Source organism: Lithobates pipiens, unplaced genomic scaffold (genome assembly GCF_037356315.1).
Source record: "Lithobates pipiens isolate NorthernLeopardFrog02 unplaced genomic scaffold, aLitPip1_a1.2 Scaffold_19, whole genome shotgun sequence".
NCBI lineage: Eukaryota > Metazoa > Chordata > Amphibia > Anura > Ranidae > Lithobates > Lithobates pipiens.
Genome location: NW_027507764.1, coordinates 539,186,315 through 539,212,566, shown reverse-complemented (window position 1 = coordinate 539,212,566; position 26,252 = coordinate 539,186,315). Strand labels below are relative to the sequence as shown.

Below are 26,252 nucleotides of genomic sequence, written 5' to 3'. Positions count from 1 at the left end.
TTTTACTAGGTGATCAGCGATTTTTATCATGACTGCGACATTATGGCGGACACATTGGACATGTTTGACACATTTTTGGGACCATTGTCATTTATACAGCAATCAGTGCTATACAAATGCACTGATTCCTGTGTAAATGACACTGGCAGTGAAGGGATTATCCACTAGGGTGCAGTGTAGGTGTTAAGTATGTCCTGGGGAGTGATTCTAACTGTGGGGGGCGTGGCTACGTGTGACTTGTCACTGATCTCTGCTCCTGATCACAGGGAGCAGAGATCAGTTACACTGTCACTAGGTAGAATGGGGAGATGCTTGTTTACATTAGCATCTCCCCGTTCTTCCTCTCCGTGATATCGAGCCTGCAGGCCACCTCTTAAAGGGCAATGTACAGGTACGTTAGTTTGCCTGTATGTACCACTTTGCCACAGTATATCTGAATAAATTGAAAAACAGCTACAGTACAACTATTGGGTTTGGGTGTACATTTACATTACTTGTACATTACTTTTCACTGTAGCAAAATGTTAATTACATTTACATACAGCATTGTGATATACAAATGCCCTTTGTTTAACAAAATCTGAAGAAACAAAACCTGATCTTTTTCGAATTTCTGATTTTATCCTAAAATTAACCTGAACTGTGATAACTTTGCCCAAAAAAATAGAAAGCATGTGACAAATGCCAAGTCACTAGTACTGCTGTAGGCTCCCTGTAGATATTCTTCTCCCCATTGCTGACTTTCCATACCTTGTTTTGCACTCTGTCTCTATGTGGAAGTAATCCTATTGTTAAAGGAACAGGGTCTAAGCCCCTGTACACACAGTCGGAGATTTCGACAACCAAATCCGTCGAATTTTGTCCGTTGGATTTTGTCCGTCGGATCTTGTCCAAAACTGTTGCATACACACGGTCAGACTAAGTTGTCGAAAAATCCGATCATTCAGAACGTGATGACGTAATTTCGTTACGATGGGACTACGTTCAGGCTAGTAGCCAATAGCTTTGATGTAGGAATTTGATCTGAGCATACGTGGCACTTGGTCCGATCAAAATGCTCTACACATGATCGGATTAGGTCCGACCGGCCCAGTTGGTCGGGAAATATTTCCAACATGTTGGAAAATTGGGTCCCATGGAGATTCGGACGGAATCAGTCTGATGCATACCACACACAGTCGGATTATCCAACGACACGGTCCGATAAGACGCATTCCGACGGATTCTCCGGCCGTGTGTATGCAGCATAACAGTCAGAGACAGCAGTAATTTGTTGATCTCACATTACAGATATACAGGTATGAGGCTTAAGGCCCAGGAATGTCTAAACACAGGAAGGGGACTTAAATGCTTCAGAATTAATTCATGGCAAAGGATACACTTTTTATGGTACTTTTTAGGCACAATTACCATTTCTAGATGTCACAAATAAGAAATCAAGTCTTCATTTTTTTATTTCAAGTCTGCATCAATGTCCATCATGTATCATTTATCAGAAAAATAGGCACAGTGATGACTCTAAATAGGCACATAGGAAAGAATTGTAATGTTTTAAGGCCACTGGTAAAACTATTGTTTCATATAATGTAGTATTATGAGGACTTATTGCAACATGTCTTCTTGGGAATAAAACTGATTAAATAATAAACATCAAATAGAAGAGAAAACAGCTGCACTGCCCATATGCGAGTTGTTACTAGCACAGCCTGAATTGACCTAAACCCAATGTGACACAGAGAAAGCCTTGCTTATTTCACGACAAATCGAGTTTGCCATGACAGAAGTTAAAAATGTTGCTCAAGGCATCCAAGGCTTTATTGGAGTGTTTCATTCACTAATAATTTGTAATAAAGAGTTGTACTGTGGTAGGTGTTTTACTGCAGTGCACTGATGAAGCACATAGCTTAAGATATACATTTGGTATGTTTTCAAGGTCTCCAGCTTTAAAAAGCAAAACAAAAAAAAAACAGAATACACTAAGAGCTTAATAACTGTCAGTTACAAGTTATGCCAATATATATATATAAGCATGGATGTCATCATTTTTAAATAACACTTTTGCATTTTAAGATGCATCTCTGTCAGATGAAGTGAATATTTTGCATGAAGACTCCAGGTGGCTTAAAAATTACCCTAGCAGCTTTATACATAACTGTCTGGTGGCTTGTTTGCTTAAACTTTACACTGTAGCAGAGCTCCTGACACTGAACTGATTCCACATCTTCAGATTTGTGAGTAACATTATTCCATATCTGGCTAATGTGGTTACTCTGAGGTATGGACTGCAGAGAGAGAGAGAGAGAGAGAGAGAGAGAGATCATGTGCCCCTGTACAAATCATTAGTAAGACCTCATCTGGAATATGCAGTTCAGTTTTGGGCTCCACTTAATAGAAAAAAATTGGGGAACTGAAGAAAGTGCAAAGAAGGGCAACCAGGCTAATAAAAGGCATGCAGGAGCTCAGATATGAGGAAAGATTAGAGGAACTGAATGTATTTGCTCTTGAGAAGAGGAGATTGACGGGAAGATATGATCTACATTTATAAATATATAGGTGGTCCATATAGTGAACTTGGTGTAGAGTTATTCACCTTAAGGTCATCACTGAGGACAAGGGGCACTCTTTACGTCTGGAGAAAAAGAGATTTAATATCCAAATATGGAAAGGCTTCTTCACAGGCTTTGTACACACGATCGGAAATTCGGCCAGAAAAAGACCGATGAGAGTTTTTCGTTGGAAAATGCGACCGTGTGTATGCTCCATTGGAATTTTGCTGGCCAAATTTCCACCAGCAAAAGATTGAGAGCAAGTTCTCAATTTTTCTGATGGGAAACATTTTGATCGTAAATCCCAATCATCTGTAGCAATTCCGATGTGCAAAATTCCTACTCATGCTCGGAAACAATTTGACGCATGCTCGCAAGCTTTGAACTTCATTTTCTCGGATCATCGTAGTGTTGTACATCACGCATTCTTGACGGTCAAAAGTTCAGCGAACTTTTCTGTAACCGTGTGTATGCAAGCCAAGTTTGAGCGGAATTCCATCAGAAAAACCATCATAGCTTTTTCCGATGAGAATTCCAATTGTGTGTACGTGGCATAAGAGCTGTAATGATTTGGAATATGGAAATATAAAGCCCTCAAGAGCTGGTTCTGGCCAGCTCAGTAAATTGTTTAAAGAAAAAGTTCTGTATTTTTTCCTACGTGTGCATAATGTAACTAGATACTAAAATGTATAAGTAAAATTATCCAGGCAATATCCTGTTACCGCTTGGGCGATCAGGAAGGATTTTTTACCCCCGCAAATTGGATCATGCGTTTTTTGTTTTTTCTTCCTCTGGATCAACTGAGGATATAGGATTGTATATATGGAGGTTGTCTATGTGTGTGTGTGTGTTTCTATGTTGGTTAAACTGGATTCCAATATCTTTTTTTAACCAGATTAACTATGTAACTATATAACTCTGAAAACGCTTATGTTGCTACTGTGTGCTGCAAAGACAAGGATTAAGAGAAAGCACAGTGGCCACTATTTCCTTAGCTTGACGAATTGAGTTTTAGCAAATGAGCAAACAAACAGATATGTCTGATTGTGTTTACCCCCTTGTTCTGGGATCTGACTGTTCATCGGGGTAGGCATTCTGACACTGTCCAAACCTTACCTATTATTGGTAAGGTTTGGACAGTGTCATAAATAGTTCATGGAGACTGTCTCTATGATTAGACTTGTTTTTGAGTGAAACATATTTACAGCAGATGATATGACAGGTAGCACGTTTTCATTTAGATGTCTTTTTTCAAGGAGCAAGGGCATGTTTAAAGGCAAGCACCCAGAGTTTGGTTTTAGCATGGCAGAGAGGAACAGTGCAGTGTTTTTGAATTGTCTACCAACTATTAAAGTTTTCCATTACTAAAGCAACTTCATACTCTTTTTTTGTGATTATTGCTGCTGATGTAATTTCAGATTAAATTAGTACTAACATATAAAAAGGTTATCATTAATACTTTGCAGGCTGTGTTTGCTCAAAATCCCTCTTTGCCCTGTGCCCATTGTGACAACGTATGAGATCAATCATTTGAACATACCCTCTATAGAACAGTCAATGGGCAGAGGTATGACTGGGTGGTGCACTTTTCTCAGCCCAGCCGATCGTTAGCATGACCACACAGTTTTTTAAACCCAGACCATAAATGGGACCAGCACATGGTCCAGCAGTCTGGGCTTAGCTTCTTTTGCGTTGGTACACCCTATTGACATAAGATAATGGGGTTGATTTACTAAAGACAAATAGAATGTGCACTTTGCAAGAGAGCTTATTAGGTAAAGATTTACTTTACAAAGAATGGCCAAGCACATGCAAGGAAAAAAAAACTGATTGGATGATGGAAGTTAGAAGAGCTCCCCAACATGTACTCAGGAGCAACTGCATTTGCAGAGTGCAACTGCACTAGCAAAGTGTACAGTCTATTTGCTTTTAATAAATCCACCCTGATGAATAGACAGATTTTTGAGCTTTAACAAAAGAACAGTTCTGTTTTAACAAAAGGATGACATTGTGTCAGGAAACTCGAGAGAAGGCACTTCAGAAGCACTTCTTCAAAAAGTTTAAATATTCCTCTTCACAATCAAGAAATTGAAAATATTGCTCAGTATAGTTCAGTATTTCTATTTCTTTAATATTGCACAAATAATTTAAAATCTTTTTTTAGAGTTTTACTTTATTTAAAATAGAAAGCAATTTATTTATAAGCAATACATCTACACTTGAATTCTGATTTTAATGATCATCTTTTTTGTTTGTTAAATAATGTTTATTTTGTATAGTTAATTTAGGAGCATTATGAGAAAAAAAAAAAAAATACACTAATAACTAATCAGATATAAGCTCTGTTTAGTCTAGCATAAACTGAATTGACGGAAGAGAACTAAAGAGTAGCTTAGTGACCAAGGGCATTGACCGTGTCATGATGACATTGAGAGATTTGCTGAAGTCTTCACTTTAAATTCCATTTGTCAGCTTGCTATGACCTTGGAAAAGGCACTTGATTTTTCTGTGCCATAGCAACCAAAAACTAGACAGAAGCTTGATTGGTCAGAAAATATGGATGAATAATTACACATAAAGTGGTTGGTTAAATTAAGGTTGAAAACCTACATCACTCTGTTTTTTTTTATTTGCCTTTATACAATACGAGAATAAAGAAAAAAGGCAATACATACAAATATACTGTATATATGAATGTCTTTTCTTTTTAAAGCCTAACCCCATTCGGCATTTTAATTTAGCTGTGGATAGAGTGAGGAAGAGTTAAACATTCTGTCAGGTTTTAATTTCTGTCTGTGAGGCTATTGGGGAAATGTACCCTCACTTCCTGTCCCTGTGATATTTATACAAGAAATGGCGGAAATGGTTGTTACTCAGACAGGAAGGCACAGACAGTAAGAAAACTAAAAACATTGTCAAATGCTCTGACGTTTTCCTCACTCAAATTGTGTTTTGTTTTCTGTGTGAAAATCTCCCAAGTTACAACTCATATGGCAGTAGAAATCTGACAGAGGCTTTGACCTTTCTCGCTCTATTTAAATCAGGGCTGTCCAACTTTTTGACAGTCCTGGGCCACATTGGAGGGAGAGGAATTGTCTTGGGCCACACATAAAATACACTAACAATAAGGATAGCTGATGAGCAGAAAAAATTGGGTAGCTCACAAATCAACGATCATCACTATAAATAATGTACCTCTTTACGTAATAAAACATAATGTTTTTTATTTATTTTTTTAAATTATAAATGTAAAAGAGGGCAACATAAAACTATTGCAATATTCGACACTGTTTTTGATAAACAAACACATCAATGTTTGGTTTGATGGATATAGTGACAAGTCTCAATGAATCCTCCAATATATTGGTTCTAATTTTGTACTTTATGTGCTTCATCACAAATATAGAATCTGCCAAAAACTGATGACATGAATAAGGCATGATTGTGAAGAGTAGAATATTTTTCTTTGGGAAGATAAAACTTGTAAAAGTCCAGTAAATAGACCTTGTCAGATTTTTCTTTGGCCTCATGTGTTTACTAAGTTTAAACACATTTTTAAAAAAATTTACATTTTTAAGTAAGTTTAGGATTTTGTTTTGGACCACATTCATAGCCGTCTTGGGCTGCATGCGGTCCACAGGCCACAGGTTGGACACCCTTGGTAAAAATAGGATTAAAAAAAAATTCTATCTGTAGCCAGGCTTTAAGGTATATTTAAATTCAAATACATAAATATGTGTATGTACATGTAGCTGTTTTTTTCTGGAAACCAAGTGAGAAAGTTCACATTTTGTTCATTGTTGTATTGCATATTTGTTTAGCTAGGTAGCTGGTGATATTGTTTTTGAGGTGTTTCATGGATAGACTCTGCTTCTTCAGGAGAGTGATACGTTTTGTTTTCAAAATAAAATGTATGAGAAAAAGATCATGCAATAACTCCTGGCACAATAAACACAGCAGGCTTCAAACAGTTAAATGTCTGTTGCCTGAAAAATAACTCTGGTCATGCAGGCTTTCTTCTACATTAAGTAAATATGCTTGTTTAGATGCCAGGGGAGAACAGCTTCCATTGTGTATAAGCAATCATTGATCCCAGTGTGACTGTCATATCTCTGCCTCCCATTTCTCTAAACCATTCATAAAAGACATATCCCAGGCTTCACTGTATCAATGGCCATGAGGAGAGAGAAGCAGAGATGTGACCTTAGTGTTGGGGTCTATAAGACTTTCAGTGTTCACATCCAAATTCAAGAAGATGGTATAACATCAGGAGTTGTAATTCCCTTGGCATGTAATTAAGCAAGTTTGCCTAATGCAGAAGCTTTATGATGGGCAATTTACATGGAGAGGCACAGTGAGGATAAGTGGACCCTAGTGGAAAATTCAGTATGGCGTTCTTGGTACAAGAGGGTCTGGGATCAGTGGACTTAAAGTGGATGTAAACCCTCACATATACCCAGTGAAATGAACAGCCTCAGATGATACACAGAGATGAAACAAATCTCCCTACATATGTTTTACATGTATATCTGCTGTCTTTAAAGTGGAAGTAAACCCATTGATTTAAACAGTTAAAAAAAAAAGGCATGCCGGGAATGCTAACTGCACATTGGCTGTGCTCTCAGCCAAACTATCAAACCATCCAATGGCTGGTGTCATAACGAATCACATGTGCAGCACCATAGCAGTTGAAGATTAAACAGAGGCAAAGATGGCAGCTTCTTTGGCTGAAAACGATAGGGGAGTTTACTTCCACTTTAACTTGCCATATTCTTTAGAAAGTACACATCATGTTAGAAATGTTCTCTTCCTGTTCAGCAGAAGAAGGAAGGAATGTGCAGAGCTGTGCTGTGAATATGCCAACTCTCTGCTAATATATTTCTAACACCCACCCAGACACAAATTTCAGGCTAGTTTTATCTCGGTTGTTGGAGAACTTGTCAGAAAATGTCATGCTGATAGGCTTTTGCCTATTGCTATCCAGCCTCCGTATGTGAGCAGGCACAATCCTGCACAAGCGCTTATGACTTTCTTTTTAATTAAAGAAGTCATTGGTATCTGGTAAGCAGATTATTCACCTACCACTGTGGGGGGCACTGATTTCTTGGTGAAGGTATTTCCACTTTTCATATAGAAGATTATACCTCTATTGAGAAGATCATCTCTCTCTGCATTTAATTGTGGCTGTGTTTTTTCTGCATGTGGGACTTTAATATTATCACTGTTGTCCTATATCATGTTTGTTATCACTTATGTTCTTCACAGTATAATTCTTTTTATATTCACTAGTTCTTATAGTGTTTTGAGATGTTCTATATTTTTGCGACTGAGCCAATGGTGCATCATTAGTTTTTATCACTAGTATCAGCCTAGTCACTAGCGCCCCCTATCTATTACAATCCTACTGATCACTTCATGCAATTAGGGGAACAGCTTATTAATATTATTTTCTCACTTTAAATTTTTATTGTGGTGTTGAGTATTTATTTGTTCACTCTGAAATGTTAATGGTTGAATAAAAAGGAGAGAGATAGGATGACACAACTTGAGTTTTAAGATGTACACTCCTAGTGATCTGTAAGGTTGCCTAAATTCTTGCTGCAGTACATTACAGAAGCAGAGAACTCTAAGTATGGCAAATTAATTAAATATCTAAATTTTAGTACAGCTGCCACATTTTCAGCATAGCATAGTTATTTAGTGGCTGATTATTATACATAATTTATATAGCGCCAACAATTTACGCAGCGCTTTACAATTTAGAGGGGGGACAGCACAAGTACAGTTCAATACAGAAGGGACAGGCAGGTGGGCCCTGCTCATAGTGCTTACATTCTAAAGGGAGGGGGTGATCGTAAAAAAGGTAGTAGATGCGGGGAATTATTTGATGGGGGTGGCTCAGGGACAGTTGTTAGGTGGGTGTGGGATAGGCTTCCCTGAATAAGTGAGTTTTCATGGATCTCCTAAAGGTAGACATGGTAGGTAGAATCAATGAGTAGCTTTTACTGGTTTTCCATGCTGAGGAGTAACCATAGATGAAGTCAGAAAAAGTAAATTGACGGGAGTGGAACGTTGTAATCACGGTTCCATTTGGAACGTTTGACTGGCTGAAGCTAAAGATGCCCCGAAATACCCTTTGGCTAAATTGACTTTGACTTTTTCTGACTTCATCTATGGTTACTCCTCAGCATGGCAAATCAGTAAAAGCTACTCATTGATTCTACTACAACCTGTCTTTTCAGACCACAATACGGTGAGGTGCCGTCGCTGCTGGCCACTTTTATTAACTTGATACCTTAATTAAACTTTACAAACCATATCTTGTGAATCCACTACAAATTTCGTGAAATCCTGGCAAATTGCTATGATTACTAGCTGCCTTATTTCCTGAAGAAGCTCGAACTTGAGCGAAACATGTAGAAAATCACAGCTCAGCTTGGTTCTTGTTTTTATGTATAAATTTGGGTAACTCTGTGGTGTGTCCACGCTGTACCTTATATGATCATTTTTTATGGTTATAGAGTCATGTTTTTTTTATTATCTATGTAAGATGTACAATAATAAAATTGTTTTTATCTTTAATAATTGATATTTAATTATTGATTTTGTGGATTTGATACCGGTAAAGGTCCCTGGGGTTGGTACTTCCCAGCCCTGTTGTTGGCCCCTCTCTTTTTCTCTATATAATTTTGGGACATGGTATCCTTTTGATTCAATCCCTCCTTCTTGCTCTTCAATTTGTATATAGGAGGAGTTGTCCCTGAAGTTTGTTTGAAGTCAATTGGGCATCCCATAATCTCTCATCCCTATCCAAGTTATATCCCTCAATAAGTGAGTGGAGTGACTGTGAAAATTTTATTTGCCTGGCTGTGCGGGGTGGGGGATCCCATTCTACCTGCAGCTCCTTGGACGGTGCACTACATAGACATTATGGTCTATTTTAATGATGACCCAGGGGCACAACCTCCTATCTAAATAAAATCCTGACATTGGCTGAAGAAGAACATAATGGAAATGTTCTGCCAATGTTCTCCCTTTACTCACTTGTTTTGATCTGCACTGTCTGGATAGTTGGCAGTGAAGGCAAACATAGAAAATAACAGCTACAGCAATTCGGCAGGCAGAGAGAGTGTGTTTTGACTTGGAGAGAACATTTACAGTAATATGCTTTAAATGTATGGCAATGTGGCAAAAAAGACATCCTCAAAGACCATGGTCACTTTATACAAAAAGCTGATTTTTAAGCCTAAGGTACAGAGAAAACTATATTTCAGGGTGAACAGTACGGGGTTAACCAGTGCATGTTTGAGCGGGGAAGGAAAGATGTCGGAGGGGAGGGAGAGGTTGAAGATGTGGGTTAGGGTGTTTAGGGAGTTTAGGATAGAATGGGAAGGTGGTTGCAGTAATTGTAAGGGGACAGGGTCCAGGGGACAGATGGTGAGGTGGGCCATGGAGTGGAGTTTATCACTCCACTCCTTGGTGGTAACTGGGCAGAAAGAGGAGAGCACTGGGTGTGGTATTGGACCTCATGTGTTGGGTAGGGGAGGAAGTTGAATGCTGGATATCCCCTTGGGAAATGTGTCAATTTTGCTTTTGAAATGGTTGGCAATTTGTTGAGCGGTAAGCAAGTTGGTGGGTGGGGGCAGTGGGGGTGAATTAAGGTATTAAGGTCAGAAAAGAGTTGACAAGGTTTGGATCAGAGGGTTTTGATGAGTGTGTTGTAGTAGGTTTGTTTAGCAGTGTGGAGGCAGGAGTTGTATTTGAGAAGGGCAGATTTGTAGAGGGTAAAGACTTTTTAAGATTTATGCCATTCTCGCTCAAGAGCACGGCTGCGTCTCTTGAGACTTCTGTTGTCATCTGTTTGCCAGGGTTGTGGCAGATGGGCCCTGGTTCTGAGTGTAGAAAGAGGAGCAAGTGATGAAAGCATGTTGTTGTAGATGGAAGTGGTTACGTCTGAGCAGTACAGGGATGCGATTTTGTCATAAAGGCCATCGGTAGCAGAATAAAGAAGGGAAGGGTTGAGGTTGCAAAGGTTTCTGCGGGTAGTGGTTTGTGGGTTGGCAGCATGGGAGGTAGGAGACAAGGAGAGTGTGAAATGGATAAGGTTGTGATCAGAGAGAGGAAAAGGGTGTTAGAAAGGTTGCAGGGGGTGCAGCGATGGGAGAATACGAGGTCGAGAGTATTTCTGTTGGAGTGAGTGGGGGTTTGTGTCCATTGTGTTAGGTTAAAAGAGGAGGTTAGGTTGAGTAGTTGAGAAGTGGTTGCAGTAATAACATTGATTGGAATGTTAAAGTCACCTAGGATGATGGCAGGTACTTCAAAGGAGAGAAAGTAGGGTAGCCATGCAGAGAAGTCCTTCAGAAAGCATGACACTGATCCAAGAGGCTGGTAAATTGAACTGATCTAACTTTATGCCTGGATTTGCTGCTAATATTATTATAGTATATAACATAATATTATGGTATGTGAGGTTTGGTAAAAGATTATTTTTACATCAGTTTAATTCCATCAGAAGCATAAAATAATAATGCTGATTGCTTGATATCCATTGCTGCATTTTACAGTGGTTCTTTGGCTCATTATTTAAATCTCATGATCTTCTTTGCACTTTTACATAAGGTATACCTGTATATTATGGGCGTTGGCTGACTTTAAAAAAATTATCTGTCTACAATTTTTTTTTAACTATTTTCACAAAACTTTTTCCTGCAGCTTAATTTAGGACATGTAACATTACATAACATATAAGAAAGTTTTTATCATGTTCTCTTTTCTATTATATCACTTTCTGTTAAGTAAAATATTTATTTGCAAGGTTTCATTAACAGCATTTAGACTGCATTATTTAATGTATGTCTATTGGTTAAGAGAACCAAAACTGACAGCTCACCCACCTGCAGCTAAGGGTACTCCGAGTGCACATTTTCTATCTGCTTACTGATATGAAACTTCAGTTTACCTTTATTAGCACTTAGAAATCCATCTATGTAACAAAATGTAATTTTATTTTAAATAAAAGCTTTGTTACACAGATATTCAAAGTTGAACTTTAGGTAAAATAACTTTCATTTGAATATATTATTTATCAGCCTTAAAGTGCATCTGTGCCCAGACTATGGGCATTAAAATATTTAAGAAGCAGTAAAAAAGCTTTACTACCAGCCATGACTGTCCCCTCCAACTGCTTTGCACGGCAAATTAAAGAAGTAATAAACCCAAAAGCAAACATATATTATATTGCAGCTTACCAATTCTTAGATGTGATGCCTGAATTATATATTATTTCCTTTATTTTGATCCAGTTATTTTTCAAATTACTTTGACAGAACAATCTGTCCAGCAGAAGTGGCAGTTGGGAGGGTTCAGACAAACCATTTAACACTGACAGGGATGTTTACAATTATTAGCTTTTATATATTTATGTAATATTTAAAGTATTGGCACTCTGATACAGGAAGTGTGTTGCTAGCCAGATCAAAGATAAAAAGAAAATGAATTCAGCCACCACATCTACTGATTGGTAAGTTGTAATTTATTTTCAAAGATCATATGAAAGACTCTAAAGTAATTTCCATCATTTTCAGGCAGCTTTTAACTACTTGCTGTTAGTTTAAATTAGAAGGTTCACAGAATGAAAATGAACTTCCCCACAATGCCTGCAGCAGCTATGGCCAATGAAGGCTTGTTTTGATTTGCTCTTCCTGCTAAGGACCCATTTACATGAGCCATTGGCATCCAGATTAGCAAGAGATTTGCTCACAGATTCCCTGCAAATCGGAGCAGAGCAGGACAGATGACAGATCTGTGTCTACTCAATTTATGCAGAATGGACAGACCCTCTGCTTTATGGGAGGCCGGAAGTTACATAGTTACATAGAGTTAGTCTGGTTGAAGAGAGACACAAGTCCATCTAGTTTAACCAATAAAAGGGAATATATATATATATATACAATCCTACAGGTATATACACAATCTTATACCCACAGTTGATCCAGAGGAAGGCAAAAAAAAAAGAAAACAGCATCAGCATAATCCAATTTGCTCCAGCAGAGGGAAAACAAAATCCTTTCTGATTCCCTAAGAGGCAATTGGATATTCCCTGGATCAACTTTACCTATACATTTTAGTATCCAGTTACCGTACTTTATTTACATTTAGGAAAGAATCCAGGACACCTGATCTGATCGGCGGTGTGAAAGGGCCCTTATAGTGTAGACAAATACTTGTGTGCATAGTCTGGGGACCAGGTTTATGATAAAGTATATTAATCCACTTTGCTTGCACCAATTACCTTTGCAAACTCCGATATTGTCTTGTAAAATTAGAGGTGATATCACCACCATGCTGCATATTGCCTGTATAGAGAGCAGAGCTGTGTGTGGGACCCAGTGCTTCAGGTCCTTCCACTACAGACATATAGAAAACTACAGGTGGGTGCACAGGAGACCAGTCACCCAGAACAAGTAGAGATTGCAGCAGTGACTGTTTTTTATTACATACAACTCTAGCATAGTAACAATGTGCAGGAGTTCAAGCATTTAGAAAAAAGAAACAATGTCCATCTGAATTTCCTGGAAAAGGTTACATAGTTGATAAGGTTGAATAAAGACAACAGTCCATCCAGTTCAAACTGTGTGGGTGAGCGTTTGTGTAGATAATTATTTCCCATATCCCTGTGTATTGGGTTTGCTAAAATACACATCCAAGAGCCTTTTAAAATACTTCCTGCTGATGCCACAGATTGTGGAAGAGAGTTCCACATCCTTACCACTCTGACAGTGTGATAAACTCCCTACAGAGCATAAGGTTAAACCACTTGTTTTCCAGTCTCATTGTGTGGCCCTGTGTCTTCTTAAACTCTCTGTGACTGATTCATTTCCTACCTACACTGGGATCACAATTTAGATATTTGTATATCGCTATCATTGCTTCTCGGCCTTTTGGTGAAGATCAGGTGTGCTTGTGCTACTGGTCTTCTACAAGAGATTTTTTTGGGGGTTCCCTTTGCGGTGGCCCCTGAAGGGAAGTGAGGACTGAGGACATGGTTTTGTGCCCATTAAAGATGCTGAATTGAGGCCTTTGGGCCTCTCTATGCGTTCTGGCCAAGCCAGGGTTTAAGGAAAAAATTACTCTGACAACGGTGGTGGTCGACATGCTGACAGATATCTGCAATGTCAGGGTAAGGGATATATTTTGTCTGCAAGACTTCCCTATGCAAGGTATTTATGACATGACATTTTCAAGAAGAAGATGGATGAGGAAATTATGAAGTGCTCGGATGTGGTGTCACTGTTCATGCATGATGAGAAGATGGTGATAGTTCACATGTACAACCCTTTCATTGACCCAGCCACGATAAGTGCCTTTTTAGCACAGTACTGCAAGGAACTAAAGGGTGGTGAGAAGGTGTTGAACTGTTTTAAGATCTGGACAGGAAATTATTATTATTTTTTTTGCAAGAAACAAGCTAGATAAGGATTGTATTGGGATGGGGACAAGACACCCACCATCTGCCTTTACTGTGAGGGGGAGAGAGGTTTTCTTTACTACCAAGGATAGCCTAAATACTGCCAAAAGTGTTTTTTGTATGGCCATGTCAGTGCAGAATGTCACATGATGCAGAAATGTCGGTTCTGCAGGCAAGTGGGTCACAAAGGCAGTGAGTGTGGGGCTAAATGGACATGTGACATATGTCACAAAGTACCAGAGGTGGAGAAATATTTTTGCGGAGGTTGATGATGGGAAAAGTCAGAGGTAGGAGCGGAGGTCTGGTCTGCTGGGAGAGAGGGGCAGTTGGGATTCCCGTGAATGGGAGTCCAGCCAACGAGCTCCCTAGCGCCAAGATTAATGATGCTGTGCCAGAGGAAATGGTGGGACTAGTAGCGGGGGGTGAGAGAGACTGGAGTGGTGGCTTCAGCTGCGGCTAGTATGGCCGGTTCAATCCCCACTGCTCTCAAGACTGGTGCTGTGGAGAGCATGGAGGCAAGACATGTTGAGGATCTTGGCGTGGTTTCCAGGCCCCCCCTGTGAAGAGGAGGAGATGGAGACCGGTGTTCTGAGTGGATGATATCAAGGCTTCCCTGGGGAGGCAGAGCTGCCTGGCAAAAAGGTGGATTGGGCTGTCAGTTCGCTGGCCAATCAGAGCCACTCTCTCCAATGGGACTTTTGGGGGAACTTTCCTCTAGTGAGGAAGACATGGATGATATGGTAGAGGTGGAGAGTGAGGAAAGTATAGAGTGTGACCAAGGAGAAATCCTCCCTGTGAAGTTTGTTCTGCCCTCTTCAGTGAAGCGTGCACAGAGGGAGAGGGTGAGCACAGAGAGCAAGGAGTAGGAGCTCCCTTGCAGTTGGATTTTTCTGGGGCTTCGGGTGAATAAGCCGTAAGTTCCCCAAAGAGAAGGCAGAGAAAAGCGAATGATGAGTCCGGATTAGAAGGTGGACACTAAAAAATTGTAATGATGGCTTGTATGATTCCTTTTTTTCTTTGTGATGGCTTTAATGAATGAATGAATGAATGAAATACTTATATAGCGCACAATGCGAACTGAATCGCCTCTAGGCGCTGTAACCATCTGCTCTTTGAATGTGAGAGGGATGAAATCGGGATGGAGAAATTCTTTGGTTTTGGATTACCTGAGTACTGTCAGCACGGATATTATGTGCTTGCAAGAGTATGGGATGGATTGACCTGCTGGTATTTCAGAGTGGAGAAGTGGAGTGGCGGTATGGGCACCTTGCTGTCATTCAAGAGCAGAGGGGGGGGGGAATTCTGATCAACAATGATAACATTCATGTTGTGTCTTATGAAATACTGATTCCAGGAAGATGTCTGTCCGTGGTGATAGGGTCTGCCTGATAAATTGTTATGCTCCAGCAGACAGAAGTGGGTGCAAAGAAGTTCTTGAGACCCTTATGCCCCATACACGCAGTCGGACATTCCGACTACAAAATCCGTCAAATTTTGGTGGAAGAGCAGCTGCTATGGAAGATCCAATTCCTCCTCCAGTGCAGAAGAATGAGCCTGGTGGTTGATGCATAGTTCGAGGAGTCCAGGATCTAAAGAAATGCCACGTTGAAGGAAAAGAAAATCATCATTGAGGCAAAAATTCTGGATATGGAAGAGGAGGAGTGATGCTCACAGTTTTTCTTTAAAAAAGTGATGGATGCTAAAAAGGTGATGAGGTCAATGCTGGCAGGAGAGGTGGAGGTTGAAGGGGAGAGAATGATGGAGGAGGTGGTGTCCTTTTATAAAGATCTATAGTGGAAAAAGTGTGACATTGGAGGATGAAGTGGCTGAACATTGTGAGGTGGTGGAATTGTGCTTGGGGGAAGAGGAGGCAGAAGGTTTAACTGACCCAGTGGTGGTAGAAGAGGAGGAGTGTGCCCTAAAGAAGATGCCTAAGAACAAGACCCCTGGAAGAGATGGCCTCCCTGCGGAGCTATACGTGGGGTTTTGGCCACTATTCAAAGAACATTTGGTGGAGTTCTGTATGAGTTCTGGAATAGCCTCACACTCCATGAAAGAGGGTGTGATTACTTTGATATTTAAAAAGGTAGAGGAGGCACATTAAAAACTGGTGTCCAATCATCCTGCTTAATGGAGACTATAAGCTGCTTGCCAAGCTACTGGCAAGAAGGTTGAGCTTGTTTTTTAAGAAGTTGGTAGGTGAATGTCAAGTGTGCACAGTCCCTGCAGGATCATGGATAATCTGGTCCTGTTACGGGATTTGTCCTTCTACGCTCAGATTAATAATAAGCCACTGGGCCTGCTAGGGATTTATTTAGAAAAGGCTTGTAAAGTAAAGTGGTGTGTGACAACTGTGCTAATCTGCTTAGCACATTGAAACAGGGCAAAATTACACACGTGCCATGCATGGCACACATCTTAAACTTGATCTTGCAGCAATTCGTTTTCAAATACCCTGGGGTCCAGGACATCTTGCTGCAGGCAAGGAAAATCTCAGCCCATTTCAGAAGATCTTACACGGCCATGGCTCGCCTTGCTGACATTCAGCGGCGACACAATCTGCCGGTCAGATGTCTTATTTGCGATTACCCGATGCGATGGAACTCAACCTTCTATATGCTTGATAGGCTGCTCCAGCAGAAACGTGCAGTTAACCACTACCTGTACAAACTCTGCGGCAGAACAGGTTCTGGGGAGCTTGGTTTTTTTTCACCGCGCCAGTGGTTGCTCATGCGCAATGCATGCAGACTTCTGTGGCCATTTAATGAGATCACTAAACTGGTCAGTCGCAGCCATGGCGCCATCAGTGACATCATACCTTATGCCTTCTTTATGGAGCATGCATTGCATCATGTCATTGATCAAGCCATGGAGGAGCAGGAGCAGGAAGATGAGGAAGTCACAATGCTGGATGAATTCCCAGGGGGGGCTACTCTGAGACAAGTCAACAACAGGAGTCTTAAGAGGAGTCAAAGGAGGATTGTGGTGGGGCGGATGAGGAGGAGCAAGAAGAGCATGCTTTAAACCTTTCTGGGATCCCTGTTGTTGTCCGTGGATGGGGAGAGGAGAACGAGGAGGACGACATTATCCTGGATGATGAGCAGGAGCCAGGCCACCACACCGCTTCCAGTTTAGTACAAATGGGGGCCTTCATGCTCCAGTGTTTTAACAGGGACCCCATATAAAAAGCATAAAGGTCAAGGACCAGTACTGGGTGGCAATGTACTTAGACCCCCGGTACAAACACAAAATGGCAGAAATGTTACCACCATCACAGAGGGCTGTCAGAATGGAGCACTTACAGGCCTTGCTTCGAGAAATGCTGCATTCTGCTTTTGCGTGCGCTGGCAGAGGAGGAATTCCCACTCCCAGAGAAAGGGTTGAGGGTACCAATCCAACAGCACCTGCAAGAAGAGGGAGGTTTGAAGATGTGTTGGTGACTTCTGATATGAGATCATTCTTTCAGCCGACCCATCGACAGGTCTCATCCGGATCCAGCATCAGGGGACGCCTGGACCGACAGGTGTCCGACTACATCGGGTTAACGGCCGATGCGGACGCTCTGAGGAGTGATGAACCCCTGGACTACTGGGTGGGCAGACTTGACCTCTGGCCAGAGCTTGTCCAATTTGCAATGGAACTGTTGACTTGCCCCTCCTCCAGTGTCCTGTCCGAAAAGACTTTCAGCGCAGCAGGGGGATCGTGACCGTTAAGCGCACTCTCCTAGCTCACAACAGTGTTGACTACCTCACATTTATGAATGAGGCATGGATCTCTGAGGAATTCAACACATGTGACCAGTAGACCATGTATATGCATAACGCTATAAACAATTTATTTAATCTAGCAAGGACCTTTTTTCTACCTTTGGCTCACTTCCTTGTACAAAAAAAGCACACCATACTATATGCCTGTACCCTCCTGTTTGAAGAGGTTGAGCGGTGTCATATTTTTGGATCCTGCAGCGAGTTCCTGGTATCAGTGCTGGTGTCAGTGCTCTCTATCTCGGTGCTGGTGTCAGTGCTCTCTATCACGGTGCTGTTGTCAGTGCTCTCTATTACGGTGCTGGTGTCAGTGCTCTCTATCACGGTGCTGGTGTGGTCTCAGTGCTCTCTATCACGGTGCTGGTGTGGTCTCAGTGCTCTCTATCATGGTGCTGGTGTCAGTGCTCTCTATCTTGGTCCTAGTGTGGTCTCAGTACTCTCTATCATGGTTCTGGTGTCAGCGCTCTCACGGTGCTGGTGTCAGTGTTCTCTATCAGTGCTGGTGTCAGTTCTCTCTATCTCAGTGCTGGTGTCAGTGCTTTCTATCACGGTGCTGGTGTCAGTGCTCTCTATCATGGTGCTGGTGTCAGTGCTCTCTTTCATGGTGCTGGTGTCAGTGCTCTCTATCTCAGTGCTGGTGTGGTCTCAGTGCTGGCTATCACAGTGCTGGTGTCAGTGCTCTCAAGGTGCTGGTGTCAGTGCTCTCTATCAGGGTGCTGGTGTCAGTGCTCTCTATCACGGTGCTGGTGTCAGTGCTATCTATCACGGTGCTAGTGTCAGTGCTCTCTATCTCTCTCAGAGGGAGGGGCTCAAGCACAGGTTGGCACACTGGGACACTGGTACAGGACTGTGCTGCCCTGACTGTGGCACTGATCATCTCCTGCACCCCCTTCATAGCCTGCCCTGACCTTGCCTCTCCCCCATGGTCTTCATGCACTCCTGAATTGTCAAAATTTCACAGATAAAAAAAGAATGCTTGTCGTTGTCGATCCCAGATTCACGTAATACTTTTGTTATGTCAGTGTCCATGTTGTGTGACTATGTGTGCACAGCTAGTAAGTATTATGTGGCTGAAAATATGACCTGTATGTTTTTAAGGTTTGTCTGCCATTAAAGTCAATGGGGTCGCAAACTTTTGGCCGCGTTTGCGGTTGGCGTTCGCGAGATATCCCGTCGGAAGTTCGTCCATCACTACTCTTTAGTAGTGTATCGGGTCTGAATGTTAATTGGCATAAGAGGCAGGTGTATGTTATGAGCGGTACATGTAGGTACCACAATAGACTCTGCCAGTGAAAGTGGCAGAGTCTATTGTGGTACTGGGAACACAGGAAGATGTGCTGCGTCTGAGGAAGACTGTGTCATATTGTGTCTGGCTAAACTGTATGTAGTGCTTCTAGTGGATAGGAGGAGGATGGGGGTGGAGGAAGCAGATGAGTTTTGGGGGTGTGGAAGGTGGAAGAGTGGGGGAAGAGGGATGTAAGGCCGCGTACACACGCGGGGACTGTTCGCTCAACTTTGTCCGTCAAACAGTTTCAGCGGACAGTCCGCTCAAAATTAGCATGGACGGACTTGGCCACACACGACGAACGAACAGTCCGCTGAAACCGTGCGCGATGACGTGAACGGCACGTACGACGGGACTAGAAAACGACGTCCTATACACTGCAATGCAAACTTCGGCGTGTAAATCCTTTCTGAGCATGCGCGGAACTTAGTTTGACGAACAAGCCTACACACGAGGGGACTGTTCGCTGAAACAAAGTTTCAGCAGACAGTTTTTCGGAATTTCCGAAAAACTTTGTTCAGCAGACTGTCCGCTGAAACTGTCCGCTGAAAGCCCACACACGAGCGGACTGTCCGCCGAAACACTGTTCAGCGGACAAAGTTGAGCGAACAGTCCCCGCGTGTGTACGCGGCCTTAGGGATGTACTTTATTTACCTTCTGTTACTTGTATATGCTTTTTATGAGAAAAAATTGAAAACGACTTACCTATATGATGGTTGAAGCGCAATACTGGAGAGAAACGACTTGAGGTTTACAGTGGAATCTGTTGTAAGGTTAGATGCTGATGGGTAAAACAAAAAAAAAATCTGTTCTTATCAGTTTTCAGGAGGGAGAAGGGAGAATGTCAGTGACCTATGGAGAGATGGGGTGCTGGCTAGTTTCCCTCTTTGATGTAATTGATAAGGAATGGTGATGGTGGTGCAAGGCTTTTTTCCTCATTCCTCATAGCACTTTATTTGTTTGGCGCACCAAGCACACAGCAAGAGACTGCGTGTTATATATTGATGACAATTTATTGTTTCCTTATTATCGCAAGCGTTGCACACACTATATTTGGAGCACTTTAGCACATTATAACAGTTTGTACACATCCTGTGACGTGTTAATAACAATTCTGTTGTGGTTATTATACCCCTTCTTTTCCTGTGTAGAATGAGGAGAAGAAAGCATTTAGTACAGTTGTCTTCTCCTTGTCATCTGAAACCAACTCCCCTTCATCAGCCTTTATTAAGCCTATGTGTTCTGACCTTGTTATTTTTTTTTTTACTGTTAATATATTTGAACATGTCTTGCCATTTTTTTACTCTTCTCTGCTATGTGTCTCTCATAGTCTTTTTAGCCACCCTGATTGTGTTATTACACCTCTTGTTGCATTGCTGACAATGACCCCTCTGCTTTATATTTTTAAAGGCCATTTTTTTGTCTTTAATATGACTTTTTTATATTCTATATGTACTGCCCATTGAAATGCACTCAGAAACATTGATACAAGAAGGCCAACTGTGAAATGACCTCTCCAGAGAATTGATTTGAATTTTTAACGAAAACGACACAGACAAAATTTCTTCATTTACAATATGGGAAATGCATAAATGCGTTATGGGGGCATGCTTATTAAAAAAGCGACTGAAATATGGAAAAATAGCCAAGCAGCATTCCAAGTCCAATTAAACCTGGTAACAGACCTAGAAACTAAGCAGGAAAAATTCATTGTCACAATCTGTAGCAGTAGACTTCAGGTTAGAGCGAGAAAAATTATCCTCTTTTATGAAACAAGAGACTAATATACAGATACTGAAGGCTAGGAATACCTATTATGAACAAGGGAATAAATCAGACAAATTGTTAGCACAGTCACTTAGGGAAATCTCTCGGAGGAGCTATGTTCCACATATCGACTTAGATAGTGGGAATCGCAGTTTCAAATCTAGTGAAATTTCAGAGGTCTTTCGAGAATATTATCTGGCGCTTTATAATCTGCAGACTAATACCTCGTCTGATCAGACACTAACAAAGCAACAAACAATTCGAGACTATCTTTCCTCTTCAGGATTACCGTCTATATCTGAAGATGCATGGGAATTATTAAATGTGCCGATATCAATCGACGAATATATGAGAGCGATTAATATGCTTAAGCCCCATAAAACTCCCCGATGGGAATACAGTAGTATACTATAAAGCATTTGCTTCTATCTTAGGCCTGAGATTTATAAAAGCATTTCATTCTTTGTTAGAAAACCGGCCTATACCGAGAGACACCCTTAGGGCACACATTATATTTATTCCTAAGGAGGGTTAGGATCATGCCCAATGTAAAAATTAAAGACCTATCTCATTATTAAATGTTGATTTGAAAATTTTTACATGGATACTAGCCTCAAGTCTACAACCTCTCCTTCAGAGTGTCATCCACCCTGATCAGGTAGGCTTTATGCCTACTAAATAGGCAAATGATAACACTACTAAAGCTTTAGATATCATCTACTTGGCTCACTCCCGCAAAATACCATTGTGTTTGTTAACCTCTGATGCAGAAAAGGCCTTTGACAGGGTGGATTGGATATTTCTGAAGTAGACGTTGACCCATATTGGCGTAGGTAAGGCATTTAGTAAATGGATAGAGGCGATACACTCTGCTCCATCTGTGGCATGAGAAATATGAGCAATGGTACAAGACAGGGTTGTCTCCTGTCACCATTGATTTTTATACTGACCCTCAAACCTTTTTTGCTACATTTTCGACAGAGTACTGATATTCAAGGTTGTTTGATCAATAAGACAAAACATAAAATTGCAGCCTTCCCAGATGATATACTGTTTTTTATTACATCACCAGAAACCACATTACCAAATTTATTAAGCGAGTTTGATCGTTATAGCATACTTTTGAATTTTAAAATTAATGTTCAAAAATCAGAAATACTGAATATTGCATTGTCAACTACATGAGTACAGGCTCTCTCATTATTCTCTTTTCCTTGGGTATCTTCTTTCCTGACATATCTAGGAGGCAAATGGACTTCCTCAATAGATAAAGTTTTTCATGCAAACTTCCCACCATTATTGCAGGGACTTTTTTCTGATTTGGAAAGATGGAATAAAGATCCATACATGAATGGGCATGAATGCTATCCTTAAAATGAATATTCTACCAAGATTATTGTATCTTTTTCAGACCCTGCCAATAGCTATTCCAGAGCCATTTTTTTAAACCAATACATAGTGTTTTTATTAGATTTATTTGGGCAAAAAAAAATCCCCATTTATCCTTTCATTACTTGGCTATGCCAAAACTCCAGGGAGGTATGGCTCTTCTGGATCTGATAAGATACTACAAAGCAGTACACCTCGCTAGGGCAATAGCTTGGTGTAGAGATGAGGGACAGGTAACCTGGGTAGCGATCAAACAATCATGTACGGAGATCCCACTCTGATGTCTGCCATGGCTATGGCCAAGAACACTGGTAACTTTAAGATACCACCCTCTGATAGGGGCAACCTTAAGAGTACTCCAACAAAGCAATCTACTTTCAAAAATGGATGGGGAAATTACTCAGCTCCATCCAGTTTTGGGAAAGCCATCATTCACCCCAAGGATATACAGATAGCCCGCTTTAACCACTTGCCACCTGCCATATAGCAAAATGAGAACAGCAAAGTAGTTTAATTATCCTGACTGGATGTCATATGATGTGATCAGGGCAACAGAGCTGGCACACGTCTGTGGGGGCACGCAACGTGACTATTGAAAGTGCTGTGTTGTCCAAAGTTCAAGACATTTTAAAACAGCTAACAGAGTAGGCTTTAATTCAATCCAGCTAGATATCTTCTCAATTTGTCAGATTTCTCAATTTGCCGTTTGCAAAGGCCTGTATTCTGGCCCTATGGAAGCGGGAGACATTCCCCTCGATCTTGTTGTGGTTCAAAAAAATAGCAGATATATATGCTATGGAAAAAGGTATTGCAACTGCGCAAGGTAAAGAAGAGAAATTAAATTTAAAATGGAAATCATGGTCCCTTTTTCTCTGTACCAGGGAATATGGCTATGCGCTTGGAGAGGGGGTGCTGGGGGGGGGGGGGGTGCGGAGGAGAGAGAAACTAACCCCCTTTTTTTTATTTATTTATATATGTATTTATTTATTTATTTTTTATATAGCTCCTGCTCTGGTAAAATATATCTGTGTATAAGTGAGACGTGAAGGTGGGAAATATATCTATGAATGGTAGAATGGATAGATTAGAGAGTGGGGGGATATCCCCTCCCTCAACTTTTTTTTTTTCCATATAGAAGCCATACCAAAGATAGAAATAGTTTCTCTATAGTGTAGTAGATTACTATAGGGTTAAAAGATGAAACACAACTTTAGCACAGATGTTTATACAGTACCACTGTCTGTGGTTTCAACACATATACACAGAAAATGTATTAGGTTAAAGGTATGAGAATAATACATGTTTATGTCCATCTAACTGAATGCTGCAAGGGATGTTATCTTTGAGAAATGTCAAGATACATGTTATGTGTTGGAAATAACCGCTGAATATGTGAAAAGTCCAATGACGTGATCTCACAATACTAAACTTACAATACTTCCTTTAATGTGATTTTACATTTTACAAATGTAAAAATATTATCAATATGTATATTACAACACATATATTACTGCATTACTTCATGTGTAGCTAAATTTTTTGTGTTGTGAAAGACATGAAAATTAATATTGCACAAGTTTTGATGAGCTGATGTTGTATTATTTTTTGTTTAGTATTTAATGAGTTTGGTATTTTTATCAATTAGGATTTATGATTACAATATCATTTTCTCAAACGACAAAGTATATAATGACTTAAATTACTAGATTTTAAATAATTATCTTTGTGGCATTCACCAAACTTTCGTGGTGGGTAAATCTTCCTGGTGCATGTATTTTAAATGATGACGATTGATTCACCTGCAAAGAATGTTTGGGGAATGTCACATTCACTGCTTTATAAATACACCCATATATTATATTTTTCCTTGCAATGGTAAAATATTAATCTTATTATAACATGAAAATGCACTAAGTACAAAAGTCAAATATTATGTTAGCTTATGGAAAGGTATTGATTTAATTAATGAGCTTTTGTTTGTGATAATGATAATAATAAAAGTAATAATAATAATAATAATAATAATAATAATAATAATAATAATAATAATAATAATAATTATTATTATTATTATTATTATTATTATTATTATTATTATTATTATTATTATTATTGTATTTACATTTTTTATCATTATTATTTTTTAAATCATTAAATAGCTTTATAAATGCATAAGATCACAAAGGAATTTTGCCCTATAGACAATAAACGGATCTTTTAGCTTAAACATAAACAAATTATCCATCTTACAATTATCCATCTTACAATGAGTATAGTGTTACATTTTCAAAATTCTAATTCATATTCTTGTACTACTGTAAACTTGATTGCAAACAAGTATATTTATTTTAAAGGGTTAATTAAATTAATATTTTACTATATCTTTAATCTGGCTCCCAGAAACACTGTATTGCCATATGGTTGTCAATAGTTATCTTAATACTCTTGTTTTACAGCTTTTGGTCACAATGAATGCCCTGATCCTGGAGTTCCAATAAATGCTCGTCGTTTTGGGGACAACTTTCAGCTGGGAAGTTCTGTATCAGTTGTCTGTGAAGAAGGCTTCATCAAGACTCAGGGCACTGAAACCATTACTTGCATGCTGATTGATGGGAAAATTATGTGGAGTGGTCCAATACCAAGATGTGAAGGTTTGTGGCCCTGATTATGTTATTGTTTCAAGATTTTTAATCTTTGATATTAAACTGACTATTGTTTTTTAATGAGTGGAGTCACCAATTGACATCTATATCAGACCCATATCAAGAACAGGGGTCTGATATATAGGTTTATTATAAAGATGCAACACTTCACAGGTAAGTTAAGGGGTTCACATAGACCTGTCTAAAAATTAAGTTAAAGTAATTGTATATTTTTAATTTTGCTTGTAAAAGCATTAATAAAAGTGTGGCTTCCTGTAAACCTCAACACACACAAACACAGAAGTAATAAAAATGTATAGATTTTAAGTGTAACTATGGGCAAAATAAAAAAAAATCAATCCTAGCCAAAGCCAAAGTCCAAACCAAACCATACCAATTAATGGGCTAAACTATGCCTTGGTAAGTACCCATCTTTCATCAGTTCACATGTAAAGGGCCAATGGCCTATTTGTTCTAAATTTACAGGGATGTCTAAGGGCTGTCTGAGCTTAACCTGCCCCTAGCAAGATCAGTAGAGAACATCTGAATAGGATATGATCCCTCTAAAAGATGTTTTCTCTTCTCAGCAAGTTCAGGTGCACACTTCAAGAGTGCTTTCTACTGAGGGTCAATACATCCTTTGCAGTGGGTAGGAGTACAACTCATTTTCCTGTTTCAACTGTGCATAGCTAGAAGCAAGTTGTACACCTTACTTAAAGCATAGTGGTCTAGTTTTCAAAGTAATAATTTTTGAAGCCAGTCTCAGTGTTAAGAAGTCTTAGAAATGCTATGTTTGAATGCATATGAATACATTGAATGAATATATTTGGGATTAAAATATCATACATTATAGAAATCCACATATTTATTTTTTTGCAATATTTCTAAGACACTTATATTTCTACGGTACACTGTGAGAATTTGCATCATAGTTATTGTAATTGGTCACCCAAAGCACTTCATTACTGTCAGATCTAAAATTACTTTCCTAGAAATGCTGATGTTGGAAAATTAGAAAAGTCAGTAAGGATGTAATATAAATAAACTCAATGATATATGAAATTGTTTCACTTTTGAACAGAAGGTTTGAGTCATGTTCCTTTTCTTTATTAATATGACAAGATAGTTGTTAATTATTAGTTCACTTTATAAGTATATTTTGTGGTCTGCAAGAATAATCATGATAATAGAGTCAATCCATAGAAGCATAACACATGCAGTATTTTAATTACTGTGTATTTTACATTTTTGTTTAGATATTTTGTATGTAAAAGTAAAAAAAAAATATATATAATATTACATGTTAAAATAGTACTGTCTTGTGGCTGCCTTTAAAGTAGAACTATGCTCTCACAGAGAATAGCCCACTGCTGCATCAAAGTACCCCACTGA

The 26,252-nt window shown here is 39.7% G+C and overlaps 1 protein-coding gene across 1 annotated transcript in view; it reads left to right on the top strand.

The window, feature by feature from the left end:
- Positions 1 to 26,252, top strand: part of CSMD3 (CUB and Sushi multiple domains 3) — a 1,166,690-nt gene that overhangs the window by 483,804 nt on the left and 656,634 nt on the right. The window contains exon 15 of the mRNA XM_077493847.1: positions 24,675 to 24,869. Coding sequence (XP_077349973.1) covers positions 24,675 to 24,869 — 195 coding nt within the window. The remainder of the gene's footprint in view (positions 1 to 24,674; positions 24,870 to 26,252) is intronic.